The following is a 19,019-nucleotide window of genomic DNA, read 5'->3' as shown; positions in this document are numbered from 1 at the left end:
TGCACATACGCAGGGAAATGCGCACCAAACTTGATCCTAAGTCTCACAAATGCATATTCCTAGGATATGGTGACAGAGGTGAAATGGGGTATAGACTTTGGGATCCCATGAATAGAAAGATCATACGCAACAATGATGTCATTTTTGATGAAACATGCATGTATAAGGAGCCTGCAAGGCAACAGGAGCCTGGCAGAGTCATCTTTGATGATGATGGACATCATGGACAACAACAAAGGGCTGTCAATCAGCCATTACAGCAGGAAAACCAGCCCTTAAATGGTGCTGAAAATGGTCCAAATGGACAGCCAGAGATGGCAGAAGATATCCCTATGGATATACCACAATTGGAGGAGATACCGGGCATGATTTTTCAGCCTTATGGCATGGAACAGGAGCCACCAATGGGTGATATGCAGGCTGGACAGCAACCTGCAAATGATGGTCTTTGGCTACGGAGGTCCACTAGACCCTCCAGAGCCCCTGACAGGTTTGTCCCAGGGGTTGACTACTTGATGCTCACTGACTGTGGGGAGCCCTCATGTTATAAGGAGGCTTTACAGAGGGCAGACAAAGCTCTATGGGAGCGTGCCATGAAGTCAGAGATGGATTCTCTGCATAAAAATGGAACTTGGAAGTTGGTGCCTTTGCCTGCAGGCAAGAAGGTTTTGCCATGCAAGTGGGTATACAGGCTCAAAGTTGCACCAGATGCAAAGCCAAGATACAAAGCCAGGTTAGTGGCTAAGGGCTTCAAGCAGGAATATGGTGTGGACTTTGATGAGATCTTCTCTCCAGTGGTCAAAATGACCACACTTAGAGCTGTGTTGGCTTTGGTTGCGCATGATGATCTGGACTTGATTCAGATGGATGTGAAGACTGCTTTTCTTCACGGTGATCTCCATGAGGAGATATATATGCAGCAGCCAGAGGGTTATGCAGTAAGTGGAAAGGAGAAGCTTGTATGCAAGCTGAAAAAGAGTCTTTATGGACTCAAACAGGCACCAAGAGAATGGTATCATAAATTTGATACATTCATGAAATCACAGAAATTCAGGAGAAGTGACATAGATCACTGCTTGTACACCAAGAAAGCTTTGGATGGCAGTCTATTGATTCTCATTTTGTATGTTGATGATATGTTGATTGCCGGGAAATCTCGTAAAGAGATGGATGCCTTGAAGAAGAGGCTGCATGAAACCTTTGATATGAAGGATTTGGGTGATGCAAATCACATTTTGGGTATGCGGATACTTCGGGACAGAAATCAGCATGTGTTGTATTTGTCTCAGAAGGAATACATTGGCAAAGTTTTGCAGAGGTTCAATATGGACGGGGGGAAGAAGACTAGTACTCCTTTGCCTCCATATGTGAAACTCAGTGCTATGGACAGCCCACAGTCAGATAGAGACAGGGCTGATATGGCCAAGATTCCGTATGCTTCAGCTTGTGGCAGTCTCATGTATGCCATGGTTGCTACTAGGCCGGACATTGCATTTGCAGTTGGAGTGGTTTCTAGATACATGGCCAACCTTGGCAAGAAGCATTGGGAAGCAGTGAAAGGTGTCATGAGATACCTGAAGGGCACACAGGATTTGTGCATTTGCTTTGGCAAACAGGATGCATTAGTGCATGGTTACACGGATTCGGATTATGCCGGTCATCCAGATAACCGGAAGTCTACTACCGGTTATGTGTTTACATTCACAGGAGGTGCTGTGTCATGGATATCCAGGATGCAGAAGTGCACTGCCTTATCTACTACAGAAGCCGAGTATATTGCAGCCACAGAGGCTTGCAAGGAGGCATTATGGCTATCTCGGTTAGTGGTTGATTTGGGCTATACAGGGGATATTCCATTGTTGCATTGTGACAGTCAGAGTGCCGTCAAGTTGGCAAAGAACCCTGTCTTTCATGCAAAGACGAAGCATGTGGATGTGAAGTATCACTTCATCAGAGAGGTGATCTGTGCTGACATAAACAAGGTCAAGGTCTCCTGCCAAGACCTTCTCTCTGACGAAATGGTAGTGGACACCAGATCAGTCCGTCAGGGGTGTCCTCTCGCCCCTTTCCTTTTTCTCTTCTTTGCGGAGGCTATGAGTATGCCTTGGATTATCCCATAAGTGGAAGCATGGGAAGTTGAAGAGCCATATATAGGCTTGAGTGGCACCTTGTCATATTCATCTCCTCCGGTTGGTGTTTTGGGGGGCAGCTCACCGGGAGATGGGAGCCCGGTGGAGGGATGCTGCAATGCCCGTTGGGGGTGTTCGTGGAGCTCGATGGTGATGCGTCTCCTACGTGCATTAGCCTTCCGCTGCGCATTCTGACACCCACTTTCGCTAATCCCACGGCTACCCTAACCCTGTTGGATTAGTCTCCAACCCCAAGGGTTAGTGCTAGGTACATAACATTCCTCGACACTTGCATTTGTCCGACAATTTGAGGTTGCATTGATCTTGGATTTATTAAATCTGAACCTTAGCCCTTGCCCTTATCAAGGTTTTTTGCTCCCCCTCGCCCACTTTCCTTTGTCCCACAACCCTTTTTCACCAACCTTTTTGTGTCGCCTTTTTTCGCCTGCCTTCCTCTTTTAGCCACCCACCCCTTCTCCATCCCTTCATTTAGCCTTCCTGCGCCTTTTCCCTTCCCCAATCCTGCCCCTTTTGGTCCCCCTCCTCCTTGACAGTTTCTAAGATCCAGTAGCAGTTCATTTGGTGAGAGTCAAACCTCCTCTGGTCTTCACCTTCTTGGAAGACTCCATGATAGCCACTCCGTCATCCTCAGCCGAGGTTGCCGTCGCTTGCCTGTTTTCAAAGGCAGACCTCCAGCTATTAGCTTCAAGAGTATCCTCCCTTGAGGCCTCTTCTTTGGTTTGCAAGATCGTAGGGAGCCATCATGCACATGGACAAATCTAGGATTTACTCCAGGGAGCCATCATTGGTGAGCCTACAAGAATCAACATCATCCATTTTCTTGGGATTGGCTACTCTCATGTGGAGTTCGATTCACCTGTATCGGCCGCTAATTGTGTGATGCAACAGTCTTGTTGTTGCGATACATAGAGCTAAGGCATTCTTCGCGAGATGACACCGTGGTTTTGACCCAACATCCGACCCCCTGGCAAGTGTATCCGACTTCCCCGTGACGGTCTGCTTCCCTAGCCTCCGAAAGGAGTATCACCCCACTGATTCGATCAATTGGACAATCAATGGGGCAGGTTTTGGAGTCCCTGCAAATGGCCGCATCAATTGTGGCTAGGACAAAGGGCATCCCATTCATCACAGTCTACATTGCTTCCTTGAGTCTACATTGCTTCCTTGGAGGACCTTCTGCAAGTTATTGCACTTCCTAGCCTCCAGGGCGGCCCGATTCAACGGTAGAGTGCGCCAGTCTCTCTGGCCAATACTTCAGCTGTAAGCAGACGGCGGGCCACGACCCCGCCCAAATTTGAGCAGGCACGACCAGGTAGAGTAAGGGATGCAGGCTTGAGTCCAAGGCTGAGGTTCTTGATAGTCAACCCTTGCGGCCCAACCTCCCTCCCAAGTTCAATAGGACGAGGGCACTAGCCGTTCGCAAACAATATGCAAGGAGAGAAAGCTAGCCACTCTTAAGTTTTCCAGGAGAAACCTTGTGAAGTTCAAAAACTATCTACCTATCCGCACTATACACACGAAGTGGGTTGACGAGGATTCCTTCACCGACTGCCCGCAGCCAGTCTCTCTGGCCAATACTTCATTTGTAAGCAGACGGGCCACGACCCTGCCCGAAGCTTGAGCAGGCCCGACCAGGTAGAGTAAGGGATGCAGGTTTGAGTCCAAGGCTGAGGTTCTTGACAGTCAACCCTTGCGGCCCAGCCTCCCTCCCAAGTTCAATAGGACGAGGGCACTAGCCGTTCGCAAACAATATGCAAGGAGAGAAAGCTAGCCACTCTTTAAGTTTTCCAGGAGAAACCTTGTGAAGTTCAAAAACTATCTACCTATCCACACTATACACACGAAGTGGGTTGACGAGGATTACTTCACCGACTACCCGCAGCTTCTTCAAGGATATCTCAAGTTTTTTTAGTTGAGGCCAACTATTTAGAAGTCAAGGTGGGATGTAACCATTTGGCCACCCAAGTGCCCGGGATCCCTGACTCATGCTTTCAGGTGAGCTAGACATGCGTCCCAAGGGCCAAAATGCCTGTGCTTTACAAGTTCCATGGAAACGTTGCACGTCCACACATGTTTGCATGCTTGAGACTGTTTTCGTGTGAAAAGTTGTGTGTGCATGCCTACTATGTGTGCCCACTTCACGCAAGGGGACACCCACTTATGAACCGTGCGTGTGCCCTACCTTTTGACGTGGTTAGTGGCATGTGAAAAAGTGGTCTAAATGAAAAGTGTTATAACTTTATGGATTTACATTTCATAAAAACCAAGGGACCCAACCAATGAGGTTATAGCTCAAGTGGAAGGTGATTACCTAGAACCAAGAGGTCCTAGGTTCAAAACCCCCCGTGGTGCTTTCTCGGCGCAGGCGGATAATTAAGCGCCTACGAGCGGTGAAAAATTGGTAACTACGGGAGGATCTTGGGCCTAAGGCCAACCAGAAAAAAAAAACCCAAGGGGCCCAATATATAAGAGTGCCTGGGGCAATTTAAAAAGTGCCCAAAGCCCAACTTATAGACGGCACCCCTCTCTTGTGTGCTTGTGTGTAGAGGGTGGGGTGGGCACCTCAAATAGGCACCCACACACACACTTAAGGTGAGTGTGTGGGGTTGGCTCCAGGTGGCCCACAATTGATGGACAAACACACACAACACATGTTCGTTTTTTCCAAAAAAACTATCCTTCTATTAGTAACAAAACAAACAGCCATAGGCTACCAAGAGGTAGCGTAGGAACTGGAGAGGGTGGTTTCCTTCATGGCTGGCTGCTCTAAGAGGGAAGAGCCATACAGGCGGCCAATAATGCCAAGTGATCTTGCCGTCCTGATCAAAGAGAAAGGGCCCCAGGCGCCATGTGTGAAGAAAATCCTCTCGCTGCCGTCTACGCATGTGATCCAAACCTCCCTGTAGCTTCCCTATAAAGATCCCCCCAAGATCTCCATAAATACAAGCAACAAGGTTAGTACCAAATAAAAGGGGTGCAGGCTAGCTCACCTCCCAACCATAGGTCCGTGTCCCCCTCCAAACCCCTTGCGCTATGGCATCCGTGGACCGTGTCCCACACCTAGGCACAGGCTTCCTATCATCCGACCACACCGGTAGGATACAAAGCAACAGGTCTCGCAGAGGATTCTCCACATTTTCACTACAGACAAACCCCAACCCCCCCCCCCCAAGTTACTTGGGGCACAGTTGCTTTGGCCATTGAGGCTGAGGCCATCATGGCATATGAGGAGGACGTGGGGGGGGGGTGGGGGGGGCGGGGGGGTCTTGCCTTGCAGGTCTCTCATCGTCGTATCTCTACATTTCAAGTTCCAGTTCCCACTTCTGGTCATTGAAGTCCCGGTTCTTGCTAGAGATGGGAGATTTGTAGCAGTATTGCTGCGTGGCATATTTGGAGAGCTCGCTATAGCCAGGCCATCAAGGGCACCCTCACCCACCAGCAGAGTCCATCCGAAGCATCTAGCTCGACAACATTCGTACCCTTCATAGACAGCTCTAATCGCATGCGGAAGCACCAGGAGGCCTTCTTGCTGATTTGGGGTCACGGTCCTTTTCTCACTAACAGTGGTGATGAGCCCACTTGGCATTATAGACCACTTGTGTGAAGAGCACCCTTCCCCCTTTTTTCACTTTTCTTGATTATCACTCCCCTCCATGGAGCTTTGTTTGTGCTAAGCCATCATCATTGTTTTGCTTGGTAACAAATAGAATGATCACTTTCACGGGGATTAAAAAACTAATAAACCTTAACCGGCCTACTATACTAATCCTCACGGTCCCCTAACCCCAAATTAGGCCCCGCTAACTTCCTTGGTGAACACTTCGTATCAACATAAAACAGTGCTCTATCTTGACAGTGCTAATACAATCCTGAAGTGATCAGCATCTCCTACATATCCATCAAGAAATCTCTAACTAAATAAATCTAAATACCCTGATGTCAGCCTAAGTTTGCAAAACGCGACTAAGTGAGCTGTTGGAGCTTCCCCCCATGTGCATTTGTTGCCTGCACCATAGTAATTAGGGGTTGTTTGAAACGGGTTTCCTAAAAGTTTCAAACGGGTTCGTAAAATCAGCCCAAAGTTTCCTACCTATAGGTTTTTGCATGTGCGAAATTTCAAATATATCCTGTATAAAATATGTAAAAATAACACTAAATGCATAGAATACATGGAAACATCAATTTGAAGCCTACAGTCTTTGAATCACAAATAACAAAAACCATATAATCATCCATCATCAATGTCAAACGATCATGATTCAAAGACCATGGTCCACTATCCATGATCCATGATCCAATCATCCATCATTCCATGCCACAAAAAAAAAAACCATACATGATACTACATAGGTTAAAACTTAGGAGTTTGAAGTGTTCATGTCACATAATCATGATGAATCAACAGTCATGGCCCAATGCCCATAAACAATACAAAATAAATCAGCCCTGATGAGGGAAAGCGGCACACAGAAACCAGAAAAAACTTTATCAAAAGAGTCGCTCAGATTTCAACATTAGATTTCGGGCAAAAAAAAACAAAAAACAAAAAATTTGCTTGAAAAAAACGTGTTTCCTACAAGGAAACGTTTCGGAAACGTTTCCTTGTTTCCTTCCCTGTGGGAAATGCGTTTCCTAACTACTATGGCCCGCACCAGCGGCCCCCTCCTCTGTCCCCCCCACGCCTTCGCCATCTTTTCCACCTCCCCCACCCTCATCTCCTGCTTACTCCCTGCATCGCACTGCTATCTCCCAATGGCCTGCCTGCACTCATTTTGCCTCCCTCCCTCGCCTGAGCCCCCACTATTGCTCCATTTCTATCCTCCTCGCGGTCAGCTATCCTTCGCCCCCCTATGCAACCCGCCAAGTTGTGCGCTGCCCCCAGTCCCCTCCTTTGTACCTCCTCGCCCTCCTTCCTCTTTCTTCTCCACCCAAGCACCACTAAGTCCCCTTCCATCCACCCCACTCTATCCTCTTCTTTGTCTTCTTGGCCAGGTGCTATGAGCTTTTGAGTATTTTTCTTTTGCAAGCAAGATTCGACAACTTCTGGTCTCCGAACCCCTAGGAGGACTCCTTGGCAACCATTCCAAGGCAGTCGTCCCTTGGACTGTGTTCTATCCATGGGATTGTCACGCCATGGAAGAGCCAGTATTTGTGCCGTGTCTTACCTATGGGACTGTCACTCCATAGGGAGACTCGTGCCTGGAACTATGTTTTACCTATGGGACTGTCACTCCATAGGAAGACCAGGATTTATGTTTTATGTCGTGCCATTTTTGTGCCCGACAGATATTTTGTACTTGTTCAATGAACGGGAGATATGTCCATGATACTATTTGCACATGCACTCATGTTCTGCATGTTTGAAACTATTTTCGCATGACTTGTATTCTTGTGTTTGCCTGCTTGACGTGTCACTTATTGAGCGGGGACGCCTGCCAGTGAGTCATGAAGTTTGCTCTGTCTTCTGACGAGTTTTGTTGCATGTGAACAGGTGGTAAGTGTATTGCACTTGTTGGTTTAATAGCTTTAATTCTAACCTTTCATTTTATAAGGTTGTATAAAAGTGGGCACCCCTTAGGGGCACCCACATATGGGTCAAGGTGGGGAGCCACACTTAGCCCCTTAAGTGTGTGGGGGTGGGTGCATGGTCACCTACCCACACCACACCATGAAGCTGGCCGCCTCCATGCAAACGTGGGGAGCCGGCCAGCTGTGGTCGTTTATCTTCCCCTCCAACATCTTCAAAAAAGCGACCACCCTTCTGCTCACACACACATAATCGTGCGACTCCATCGCTTCAGGCTGCACCACCACCTTCTCTCCACAGCAGGCAGCTGCCTCCTCTGTATAGCGGCTCCTCCTCCACGCCTCTTTCTCTACAAGTTGTGCTCTTGCAGCCAGGCGGCTACTTCTATTCCCCAGACGGCTGTGCTCTGCAGCTAGGCGGCCCCTTCTCCATCTCCTCAGGCGGTTGTACCTTCTGTACGTAGCTGTGTTTGTTCTCCAGCAAGCTGCCCTCTTTTGCAGGTGGCGCAGGCTGCAGGCGGCTGTGGCTTCTGCTGGTGGCGGCGTTTATGCTCCTCTGCCCATACAGTCGACTGTGCACTTCCTGCCTCTTCAGGCTACGCTTCCTCCACCTTTACAGCAGGCGGCTGTGATTTCTTCAGCAGGCTGCTCCTCTTCAAAGGAGGCTGCTCCCTCTATTTTTCCAGGCGGCTACTTCTATTCCCCTGGGAGCTGTGCTCTGCATATAGGGGCTCCTTCTCATCCTCTCCATAGGCGGCTACGCCTCCTCCTCCTCCACAGCAGGCGGCTATGCTCCTTTGCAGGCGGATTGCACCTCCCTTCCATAGGCGGCATCTCTCTCCTCCTAGGTGGCTACACCTTCAACACAGGCAGCTCCTCCTCCTCCTCCTCGACAGGCTGCTGCGCCCTGGAGTCCCTCTCAAGTAGCTACACACAGACACCTCGAGTATTTGTCTTCCATTTGCGAGCTACAAGTAAGTGAATTCAGATTTAAGTAAAGAACTTTGTTGTAAATCTGATAAAGGATTCTCTCTACGGCTAACACCCAATTCGGTGCCGGGTAGTCCAAGCTTTTGGAGAACCACGGTCCAAAGGTGCCGAGATCGGGAGAGCCAGGTGTTAGTACGGGAGCACCTGTTTGTGTGTGGTCCTGGTACACCAGTGGGGCACTCTCCGCGGAGTCCAGTGAAGGCACAGGACCGTAGAGACTGGACCACTCAAGTGGTCGCTCTACTTCGAACATCTACTTCGAGCCTCTTGTTTGGTACGGTATTCATTTGTACATGGACATCATCTGGTTCATTGAACCCATGGAGCATTGTATTTGTTAAATACTCCCAATAATATATCATATATTGAGGGGGGGGTCGGCCCGCCGTTCCGGCCCTAGTGTTGGTGTCCATCTGTCAACATTTCATTTCATTTCAATTTTCAGTTGTTATTAAGTTGTCCATTTCAAATTGTGCTTTAAGTTGTGCTATTACGCGTGTGGGTGTCCAACAGAGTCTATTCCCACTTGACGGGATCGGTTTCATTGGTATCAGAGCACGGTTGTTTCCCTCTTCCTAGTGGGGAAATGAACCTGTGTATTGGACACCCCGCTTCTAGCACACTTAACACAATGGACAGCCAAGGCCACCCTTTGGAAGTGCCTAATTCAAGGGTCCCATCAAGTGCCTCGCATGGTTCTGATGCTCTACAAGAAGGCAAAAGCCCCTTGAAAGGGTAAATGATAGTGATTCAAAGGGACAACTATCTCAAGGAAAGACAGTCATGCAAGAAGAAGAGCCTGATGCAATGAGGGCTGAAATGGAGCAGACGAGAAAGATTTTGCAGGCACAAGAGCAAGAGCTGAAATTTTTGCATGAAGATCCCCATGTGCAAAGTGCCATTGAAGCAAGGAAAGCCGATGCAATGGTAGATGTAACTTTTGAGTCCATGGCACGGGAAGTGGGCAAGAAGCCAAGGGAGTTGGCACTTTCCTACCTCCTCCACAAAGGTGACATCAAAGAGGGGGAAGATGGAGAGCTGAAATTCAAAAATCCATCTCGCCTGAAGCATGGAGATCCCGCATCTCAAAGGTTGAGGTCATTTATGCAAAAGGAAGAGGTGACAGTCACCTCTCGTCATGCATCTTCTCCTCAAGGCACAAAGCCTGACATGTATATGTATGCTAGTGCTCATGGAGGGCATGATGGTCACATGCATTCAAGACATGTATCCCATGGTAGGGGTGACAGGTCTGCCACTAGAAGAGCTTTGCCTTCTGAGTTGTCTCATGGAGAGACATTGCCTTATGCAGGAAAGTCACATGCATCTGATTCTCAGGTTCGTGGAGCACATGCCACCGTGCTTCATGAAACTTCCATGATGGCCCATGGAGCCCATACAGATAGGGCTGCCCCGTTGAATAACGCCTGGGGAGGACAAGACATTTATTCAAGGACTAGCAAGGGGATAAGTATGTGAAGAACAATGCCTTAAATGTGGAAGCAAAAAGACATTTTAAAATTGCCTTGATATTATCAAAGCCCAAGACATTAGAAAAGAGACCAAGTGATTGAAGCACAAATTTCTTCAAAGCAATAAAGAAGATTTTCTATGGTAAGCCGGACTAAAAATTGGATCAGTGTAATTTGATCTATAACTTGATTAAGAACTTTACAACTTTGAAGATCTTCAAAGAGTGCCTTCGGTAGCATGGGATATACGTGGAAGCTAGGGAAATAAGAAGAAACCTAAGCTAGCTTGTGGTACGAGTGGAAGTTGGGGTTATATAGCAAGTACTTGTGCCAACACATTCAGTGTGGCACACATGGAGGCAAAGGAAAGCCATGGACAAGAGGATCTAAACTTCTTAGTTGGAAGTCAAGTATTTCGAAGCCACGTGGGGGGGGGGGGGGGGGCGTGGGTGGATATCACCAGCTATGTTACAACAAATCTCTCGAACTAGACCTTCCAATGCTTAAACAAGTATACTCGATGCATCATTGGAACTATATGGCATAAAATTTGCTTGGGTTGGTGAGTGGACCCTTGCCAGAGAGGGCCAAGGCTATCAATTCAAACCTCAAAACCTTTGATATAGCACGTAACTCTCCACTACAACATTGAAGCACTTGGCTATAGGTGGGCACTCATGTTTGCTCCAAACATTGGTAGAGAGGTATTTATACATTAACACATTTACTAAAGAAGAGAAGATTTGGACTGTGATAAAAGATAAAGTATTTCACATCTCAGTGAAAACAAGGCTATCGGCATCAACAACCGTCTTTGGGCTGTTTTGTTTTGTTTACACTCTATACTTGTTTGTGTTACGCAAGAGAGTTTTACTTGGTGTCCATAGAGCTTTGTAAACTCTCTTGGTCACATGCACCTTGCACTGGAGTGCTATGTGACACACTGGCTCTACATCAGTGCAACATTCATCAGTAAGATTACCTTTTTTTTAAGGAATATTTGTCGTATGCCCAGGCCCCATTGTGAGCCTCAATCCAGGACATGTCAGGCACAAGCTACGTAGGTCATTCTCCCGACCATAGAGAGTCTGCATGTGTCAGTCCTCTTACCCACTTGGAAAATCCATCAGATGCAGTCACATGGAAGTCAACCATGGCTTAGGTAAGGCATTAGCAAGCATGTAGAGGCTAGTGGTATGTCAAAACATGCCTATGGGCCAGCCCATGGCTACAACACCAGTCATCAGCCTGTTTAGGGCTGTTTACAGCCCTGGACAGCACTTTAGACCAGCCGACAGCATAAGATGGTTTCAGCAAGCAGTCAGCCAGCATCAAGTAATGCTATGGCAGCAAGTCATGGAGTATAGCAGTCGGCCAGCAGCATATGGGGCAGCAACATCAACTTGCGCAGCATTTAATGCTAATATTAGCATTTTTGTCCATATACAACAAGCTGACAGCACTTCCACTCGCCGAGCACCAGCCCCATATCATATATAAGCAAGCGCTTGGTATTCAGCATAAATCATCATTCAACAAATCAGTCTACATAAGTTCTCAAGCAATGATGTGTGCCTAGAGCCTCAGGCTCCTTGCGCATACATGCAGCAGTCAGTACCTCAGTGTGCTACGATTCCCAAGGCCTCCACGAAGAGATTCTTCAGCATTCAGCCAACATATGTGCTTCCCTCAGTTTTGTGCTTACATAGTGGTCATTGAAGACCTATTCAAAGGACCTTGGACAGCATATGGTTCAGCCTGCATTCGGTCTGCATTCGGTCTATTCGTCCTTGCGTTTGGCAGTCCTCATACATCATTCATACTCATTGTACAAAGTTCTTCACATAAATATAAGCAAATACTCCTGCTTGCAGGGGGGGCCCTTCAATGGGTAACTGGGACCCAATATTGTGTCGACTATCTATCTTCTCTCTCTCTCTTCTCTTCTCTATTAAAGTGGAATTGCATAAACTCACGGGTATAAAGAAGGCTTTGTTGCACGTTATGATGATCAACCTATTGCATGCTACACTCTTTTAGCATCTAAAACTGGTTTTTTGGAGAAAAGTCCGGTGCGGGGTTGGGGGGGTTGCTAGCCCATCTTCAGTCCCCAATGTGGTGTCTTGTGCATATACATTTGATCAATCTTACATTCATTCCACCTTGTTCCACTTTGTATCCCTTAATTGAACCCAATGGTTCAATAAGATAACTTGGGCCACGCACTTGTGAAGTTGGCATTAGAGCTTTGGCTTTTTCACACTTGTGAAAGAGACGAAGGCCTTGGTATCCACTTGTGAGGCTATAAGGATAAGCACTCAATTCAAAGAAGCTATTTATCTGACCTTGGATTCCACTTTGTGGTGCTATTTGTAAACATTGGATTCAACTTGCACGTTAGTTCTTCTTGAAGCACTCTTGTATGTACTTCCGTTCATGTGGGATGGTGATTGACCCTTAGAGCCAAGTGTAGGTTCTGTGTTGGTTGGCTGGCGGTGAGCAAAGTTAAGGCCTTGGTTGACATAAGAACCATATGCAAAGTCATAAATTGGCTTGAAAATTTGCCTAGCTAATGCCATTAAGCCTTAACTTTTGGATCTCACATGTAACCTCCTTTCTCACCAAGCATTTCTCTCTTCCCAACCTGAACCTCTTACCTTTTGATGGTATTCACATTAATCTTAGCATAGATACCTCGTTTTCTAAAGATAGTGTTTTCACAAAACTCATTTCAAATATAATTTATATGTTACATGCGGAAGCTCAGAGGAACGGAACTTGTTAGTTTTGCAAGAGAACATTCACTTCAAATTTCAATGCAAGAGAGAGAGAGAGAAAGAGAGAGAGGGTATACAAGATCGAGTCCCAAATAACCCTCTGAAGGGCCCCCACCCAAAGGTGTATTTGCTTGTATTTCTGTAGATGAATGAATGGACTGACCTAATATGTATGTTAGCTTGCTTCAGGGCACGCACATGTACTTGGCAAAAATTGGCCTGGAGAGAAGACTATTCTGGTCACCCTCTTCCTTGTGTTCTGCTGGACTTTCTTCCACAATCGCCCTATTTATAAGTGCTTTGCACCCTTTGCTCAAAACCTTATTGTGCTTCATCGTCTTTATTATGTGAGTTTAGCTTCTTCTCAAATTATGTTGGCTGGTTGTCAAGATTTTGAAGCATGTCAATTGAAGTGTGATATATACTCGCAAAATCTATGAGGGCATCCATATGATAAAGATTGCAAACACAGAAAAATCTTGTTGTGAGCGATATTATTCTCTGCAACATGTGCATGCATGTTCCCAACTTCAACATAAGGCGGATGCGCGCACACACTTTTTTTTTTTTGGTAATATCCAGTGCAGTATATTTATATGCTCATAAATTGTGTGTGTGTGTGTAGTGTGTAGTGAGAGTGGTGTAGCGCAGAGAGGAGTCGCCTGCTGCTGTCGTTCTCGCCCGAGCTGCCCCGTCAATCTCCGCTGTCAGACCAAGCCCTTTGCCCAGCGCAGAGAGTTCATGCTGCGCGCTGAAGGCTGCTCCCCCCTCTCTTCTGTTCGCGCTGTGGCCGCCTGTGTGGACACTGCTCGCGTAACGTGCTCCACCCTGTTGACTACCTACCTCGTTCTGCTCGCCTTATCTTCTTCTCTTTTTTCGCTTATTGTTTCTCCTCGTAGCTGTGTTCATAGTAAGGTTTTTTCTGTGAAGGCGCAGAGTGTGCAGTCCTATGTGGATGCATCTGTGTATGTGTGTGTGTGTGTGTGTGTGTGTGTGTGTGTGTGACAGTCTGTATATGCTGCTTGCCTTGAGGGTGACATGGATGCATCTTGTATTCAGCTTTTCTTCGAGTGCTTTTGATCTTTGGATATTCTCCACTCTGGAGAATATGATTATGTAAACTTTCTTGTGTGCTTCCATTAGGCTCTCCTTTGGAGTCTAATGTCTTGTATATTGACTTTATGAAAATATAACAATTACTGGTTTTACTATTTTAAAAAAAAAAAAAAAAAAGTGTGTGTGTGTGTGAGTGTCGCCTTCATTTGCCCTCTAATCTTTTTCCTCTGGTACTACTGCTCTTTTTTTCCTTCTTGTCTTGCCGTATTTCAATCATGGCTTCAGGTTTGGATGTTTGTACATATGCTCGAAAAGAAAGACCTGCAGATGCTAAGCGCCGCCTATCAGAGCCTGCATCACAAGATGATAAACTTACTATGGAAGCTCAGTACGTCTTTGACACCCTTAAGGATGACTTTCAGCAATCACAACAGGAATGGGACAAACCGGTTCCAGAGGTCACATACAAATTGAAATTGCCGTCCCTCATGAATCCTCTCAAGAAGTTGTCTCAAACTGCAGTTATAATTTTCTTTCCAGGAAGAATCCCAGCGGCCAGTGATGTCGCGCAGTGGATTAAGTCCATCCTTGGAGGATGCTTTGTAGAGGGAGTGTATTTTGCTTCCAGAGGCTTTTATGAGGTGCATTTATCAGACGCTTCGTGCAAGCAGAGGCTTCTTGAGTTCTCTCCCCTGTTTTACGGGAAGCAGATGGTACATGCTATGCCCTGGTCCCCAAACAAGGATTATCAAAGTCTTATACGACATCATTGTCCTGTATGGGTTGAGGTTGTTAACTTCCCAGACTATAGGCGTGAAGAGTTGCCTGGCCCGGCTGCTTCTTTGGGACAGGTCATTTGTCCTCCACGCCCCATGGGAAACCGTAACAGGCTCTACATTCTCTGGGGCACTGATACACCTACCCCTCCTTCTATTGCAGTGGAAGTTGAGGGAGTGCAATAGAGAAAAAAGTATTTTGAATTGAAGTGGGGTGTGTTTGCAAGAGCTTGTTTTGCCTGCCACAAGTTTGGGCATCTAGCCTCTGAATGCCCAATGGTTCTGCATCAGCCCCCTCCCAATGCCTTGCCGCCCCAGACACGGGAAAAGAATGAGAATTTGCAAGCTAAGACAGCAAATGGATGAATCTGCGGGGATTGATCAGGATGGTTTTCAACAACCTAAGAAGGTGGTTGTATTGAAGCAACGCCCCCTTCAATCTCGTCAATGGGATGCTTCTTCTCCCTCACCAGGACAGGCTTCTACTTCAGCTCCTGTCCTTCAAAATTGGGTGGGCGTTTTGAAGAAGGGCATCCCCGCTATGTCTTTCATGGGTCATGAAGGAATGCAGCCCATGCAAACAGAGGCTTTGCCTCTCTGATGTCTTGTTTTTTATATCTGATACTTTACTGTATATACCTCTTTCATGCCTCAAACACTTAAGTGCTTTACCTACAATGTACAGAGCCTCTGGAGGCTTTTATGGAATTATGTACATAAAATGCAGCCAGATATTGTTTGTTTGCAAGAGCATAATCAACACTCCATGGTTGGTCATCATGCTTATTTTGGCGGTTATGATATATATTATGCGCACACACACACAACAAGATTGACCTCCACTTTGTACCAGCAAATGTCCAACTCAAGAATCGTGTACTCCTTTAACCAAGTGTGGTACATCAACACAGCCTACCGCAGCTACATCATTATACGGCAAGTGACACAGATAAATTAAAGAGAGGTGATATACAGCACCTTCAATATAACGCGTGTGCCCCTCCTTGGACCACGAGAGATGCGACCAGCGTACAGCCTGCATGCGTATACGCATTTTATGTGTGTGATGTGATGAGTAAAGTGTGCACGGAGAGGAAAGGAGGCGTAGACCTACCTGGTTTGCACCCCACCTTCGCCAACTTCCTGTCCACTCATTCGCCGCTCAAGGTCCCGCCGGTCAAGCCCTGCAGGCTCATTGGACAGCCCGCCCATTTGCGGAGGAGTGTAGCTGTCCCACCATCAATATCATTGAGTCGCGTCCTCCAGGAAATCATGTAATACAAGAGAGAGGAAGGCCAACCTCGTGACGTTCATGTAACCGTAAGTAGCCAGCAGCCTTTGCACTTCGAAGTCCTCTGGGTTGCATATTTCGATGCTTGCCATTGCGCTCTTTCGGTGCCTCTTTCCCGAGCTCAACCTCGGGAAACGCAAGGCTTCACGCCATCCCACACGCATGCACCAACAGAAGGGCAGACCCACGTGAAGAGGCGGATGGGAGTAGTAGGAGCGGCAGCAGCTACTGCTGCTTACTACTACAAGGGCCATTTGCGGACGGAGGGGGCGAGCGATCCTGAATCCTACGTGGCACTTGGGAAGGAGAGACATTCCAGACAATTTTCTCTTTTAACATGGAGTAACCATTAATCCATGTGTGGCATCGTTTTTTAACGCGCACCTTCTCCGTGTACCGGCCCGCCACCGCCGCATGCAACAGATCTACCCCCCCCCCCCCCCTCTCCCCCCCAGAGAGAGAGAGAGAGGGGAGAGAGATGTAGGTATTTTGACGTGCAAGAAGCAATCGTCGTTTCACGGGTAGCAATCGACGACTAGGTTCAGAAAGCAATCGATTTAACGGTTACATCAGGTGAGCGCTCTCTCCCCCACACATACACACCACCCGGTATCCTCTCTCCCCCTACAGAAATATGAATCTCTCTCTACAGTGAGGTGAGCGAATGCGAGGGAAGAAAGGCTTTGCCTGCCGCACCCTCTCTTATGGACGTCCTAGCGCTCCTTAACGGGTTCTACGGACCCTCCCATTTGTTACCCCTATGCCTACAACCCATAAGACTATGCTGAACCCCTGCAGCAGAAGGACAAGAAAAATATCCTACTCAGAAACAGCGTAGGAGCAGACGATGCCCTCTTCTATTGGCATGCTTTATCTCTGATTGCCTAGAACTGCAGACAACTGCAGTTATGTAAAGAATTGGGTCGTTGTCTCCCCTTTACAAGTTTTAAGCCATGGGTGTTGATGCGTTTTCTGAGCGAGTGGATCTTTCTGGGAGCCTCTAAGAACAGTTTTTATTTGCTGGGCGCAGCCTTCTAGACTGATGATCTGAATCGTTATTCCTTTGAAGCCTCTTACAATCGAGGCTTTCTCGCAAGCATTCCTGGCGGTGAACAATTTCGAGAATCTATGGTTCACCGTTTCCAGAATCTATGATGATAAATGATCCTTCAATATAGACATCTCGGCAAGATGGGCCTCAAGGTGAGCATGACATCAAGGAGCATGGATGGAAATGATCACATATCTTCATCTCCACCAATATCTTCTTGGCCGGCCCCAGCCCTGGCCCCAATGACAAGGGCCTATCTCAGAAACACATCATTGAAGGCCGCTGAGCCTCACTTAAACATCTGGAAATGGAGTATGTGGACATTGTGTTTTGCCACATGCATGATGTGACGATACCCATTGAGGAGATTGTCCACAACATGAAGTATGGAGTATGTGGACATTGTGTTTTGCCACATGCATGATGTGACAATACCCATTGAGGAGATTGTCCACACCATGAACCATGTCATCGAGCAGGGCTGGGCCTTCCACTGGGGCATTAGTGAATGGAGTACCATCCAAATTGCTGAAGCTTGGTAGGTCTCCAATCGGTTTGACCTCATAGGACCAGCTGCAAAGCAGCTTAAATACAATCTCATGGCCCATAACAAGGTCAATTTTCTTCCCTTTTCTTATGTTTTAGGGTTTATTTTGATGCATAGTGAGTTCGGAGCTGTTACAGTTTTTCGCATTTGTCATTGGATTCATTTGGCCACTGGACTACTGCCCTCAACATTTTAGGGTTACGTTTGATGCCACAATTTTTGGCACTTGCCCCAAGCTGTGAAAAAAACATGGAGGACCCATAAGACTATGCTGAACCCAAATCCCAAGCTCCACAAATGATATAGGAGTACCGACTCGGCTGTTTTCCTTAACAAAGGGCACACTCTGGGAGGGCTCTGAGAAAGGATTGGTTGGACTTTCAACCAAGCTCTTAGGAGGTTGGCTACAAACGAGGGGAAGTCCTGCTGGCAAGTTTGGTAGCAGTGAAAAATCATATAACTTCTTGCATCCAAGGTCCATGCATGCATGATTTCCCCATGTGTTGGGAAGCCAAAAATGAAATAGTAGGAACAGAATGAGATTGAAATTGATCTTACCATGCGACATGATTTTAAGAGGGTGGTGTATGATGCACAAGAGGAGCACTGATTGGATGGGTGGACACAGCTGGAAGTAGCTGCAAAAGAGTAGAGCCCTTTGATTGTATTCAGTCCCCTTCTCTGAATGGTGGTGCAAATAAGAGATGTTTTGAGGGCCAATTCTAAGAAGCTTGTAATGTTAATCAGGTCCTGGTTTCAGACTGCACTCCCCAAAAGTCATATACCGGATTTTTCCTCTTATTGTGATTTGTATCTTTCTGATTATGGTGGAAGCTTCTGTATCCCTAACATTGACCTCGGGAGGCTGCAATGCTCTTGATTTGGTTCATTATGTTGGTCAAAGTGTCATACAGTTCTTTTACAGTTTTAGCATCTGTTTTATTATTCAATGTGCAATGTTTTATGCATGCGTTCTATTGTAATGGACTTATAATGTTTCAATCATTTTGCCCAATGCTTGTTACCTCACATGTTGTCCACAATAAATTTTATTCTATAAAAGTAAGTTTGCTTACTATATAAATTTTAAGTTTTAAAAACAACAAGGTAATTGGAGTGCCTAGCCTCTTCTCTTGCTAGGTAGAATAGCGAGCTCTTTTGTTATCCATGAGCCAAAGACCTAGCATATAACCAACCTTGAATACTATATATACACAGTCTGGCAGCTTTCATCATATTGAGATTATAAGTTTTGAGATTTATCTTTACTACTATGTGCACCCTTATTTCACATTGCATATAGTCCTCCGTCTGACTGTCCATCTACACTCCCTCACATAAGAACACAAAAGGAGTTGCCATCAGCTGTAAATTAGTGATTTA

At 46.6% G+C, this 19,019-nt stretch overlaps 1 protein-coding gene across 6 annotated transcripts in view; it reads right to left on the bottom strand.

Annotated features, from left to right (window-relative positions):
- Positions 1–18,601, bottom strand: part of LOC147602680 (Protein kinase superfamily protein) — a 124,023-nt gene extending 105,422 nt beyond the window's left edge. For all 6 annotated transcript variants that reach the window (XR_015265740.1, XM_086797519.1, XM_086797523.1 and 3 more), the window contains exons 1-3: positions 16,048–18,601; positions 15,862–15,975; positions 15,726–15,783 (exon numbers count right to left, since the gene is read on the bottom strand). Coding sequence is in view for 5 of the 6 variants with exons in the window: in XM_086797519.1 (XP_086653645.1) it covers positions 15,726–15,783; positions 15,862–15,975; positions 16,048–16,352 (477 nt within the window). In the remaining variant the exon portion in view is untranslated. The remainder of the gene's footprint in view (positions 1–15,725; positions 15,784–15,861; positions 15,976–16,047) is intronic.
- Positions 18,602–19,019: the final 418 nt, after the last annotated feature.

The sequence above is a fragment of the Cibotium barometz genome, chromosome 66 (assembly GCF_041138505.1).
Source record: "Cibotium barometz isolate CiBa-2024 chromosome 66, ASM4113850v1, whole genome shotgun sequence".
NCBI lineage: Eukaryota > Viridiplantae > Streptophyta > Polypodiopsida > Cyatheales > Cibotiaceae > Cibotium > Cibotium barometz.
Note: the sequence above shows the minus strand (reverse complement) of the source record. Positions and strands in the feature narration are given on the sequence as shown.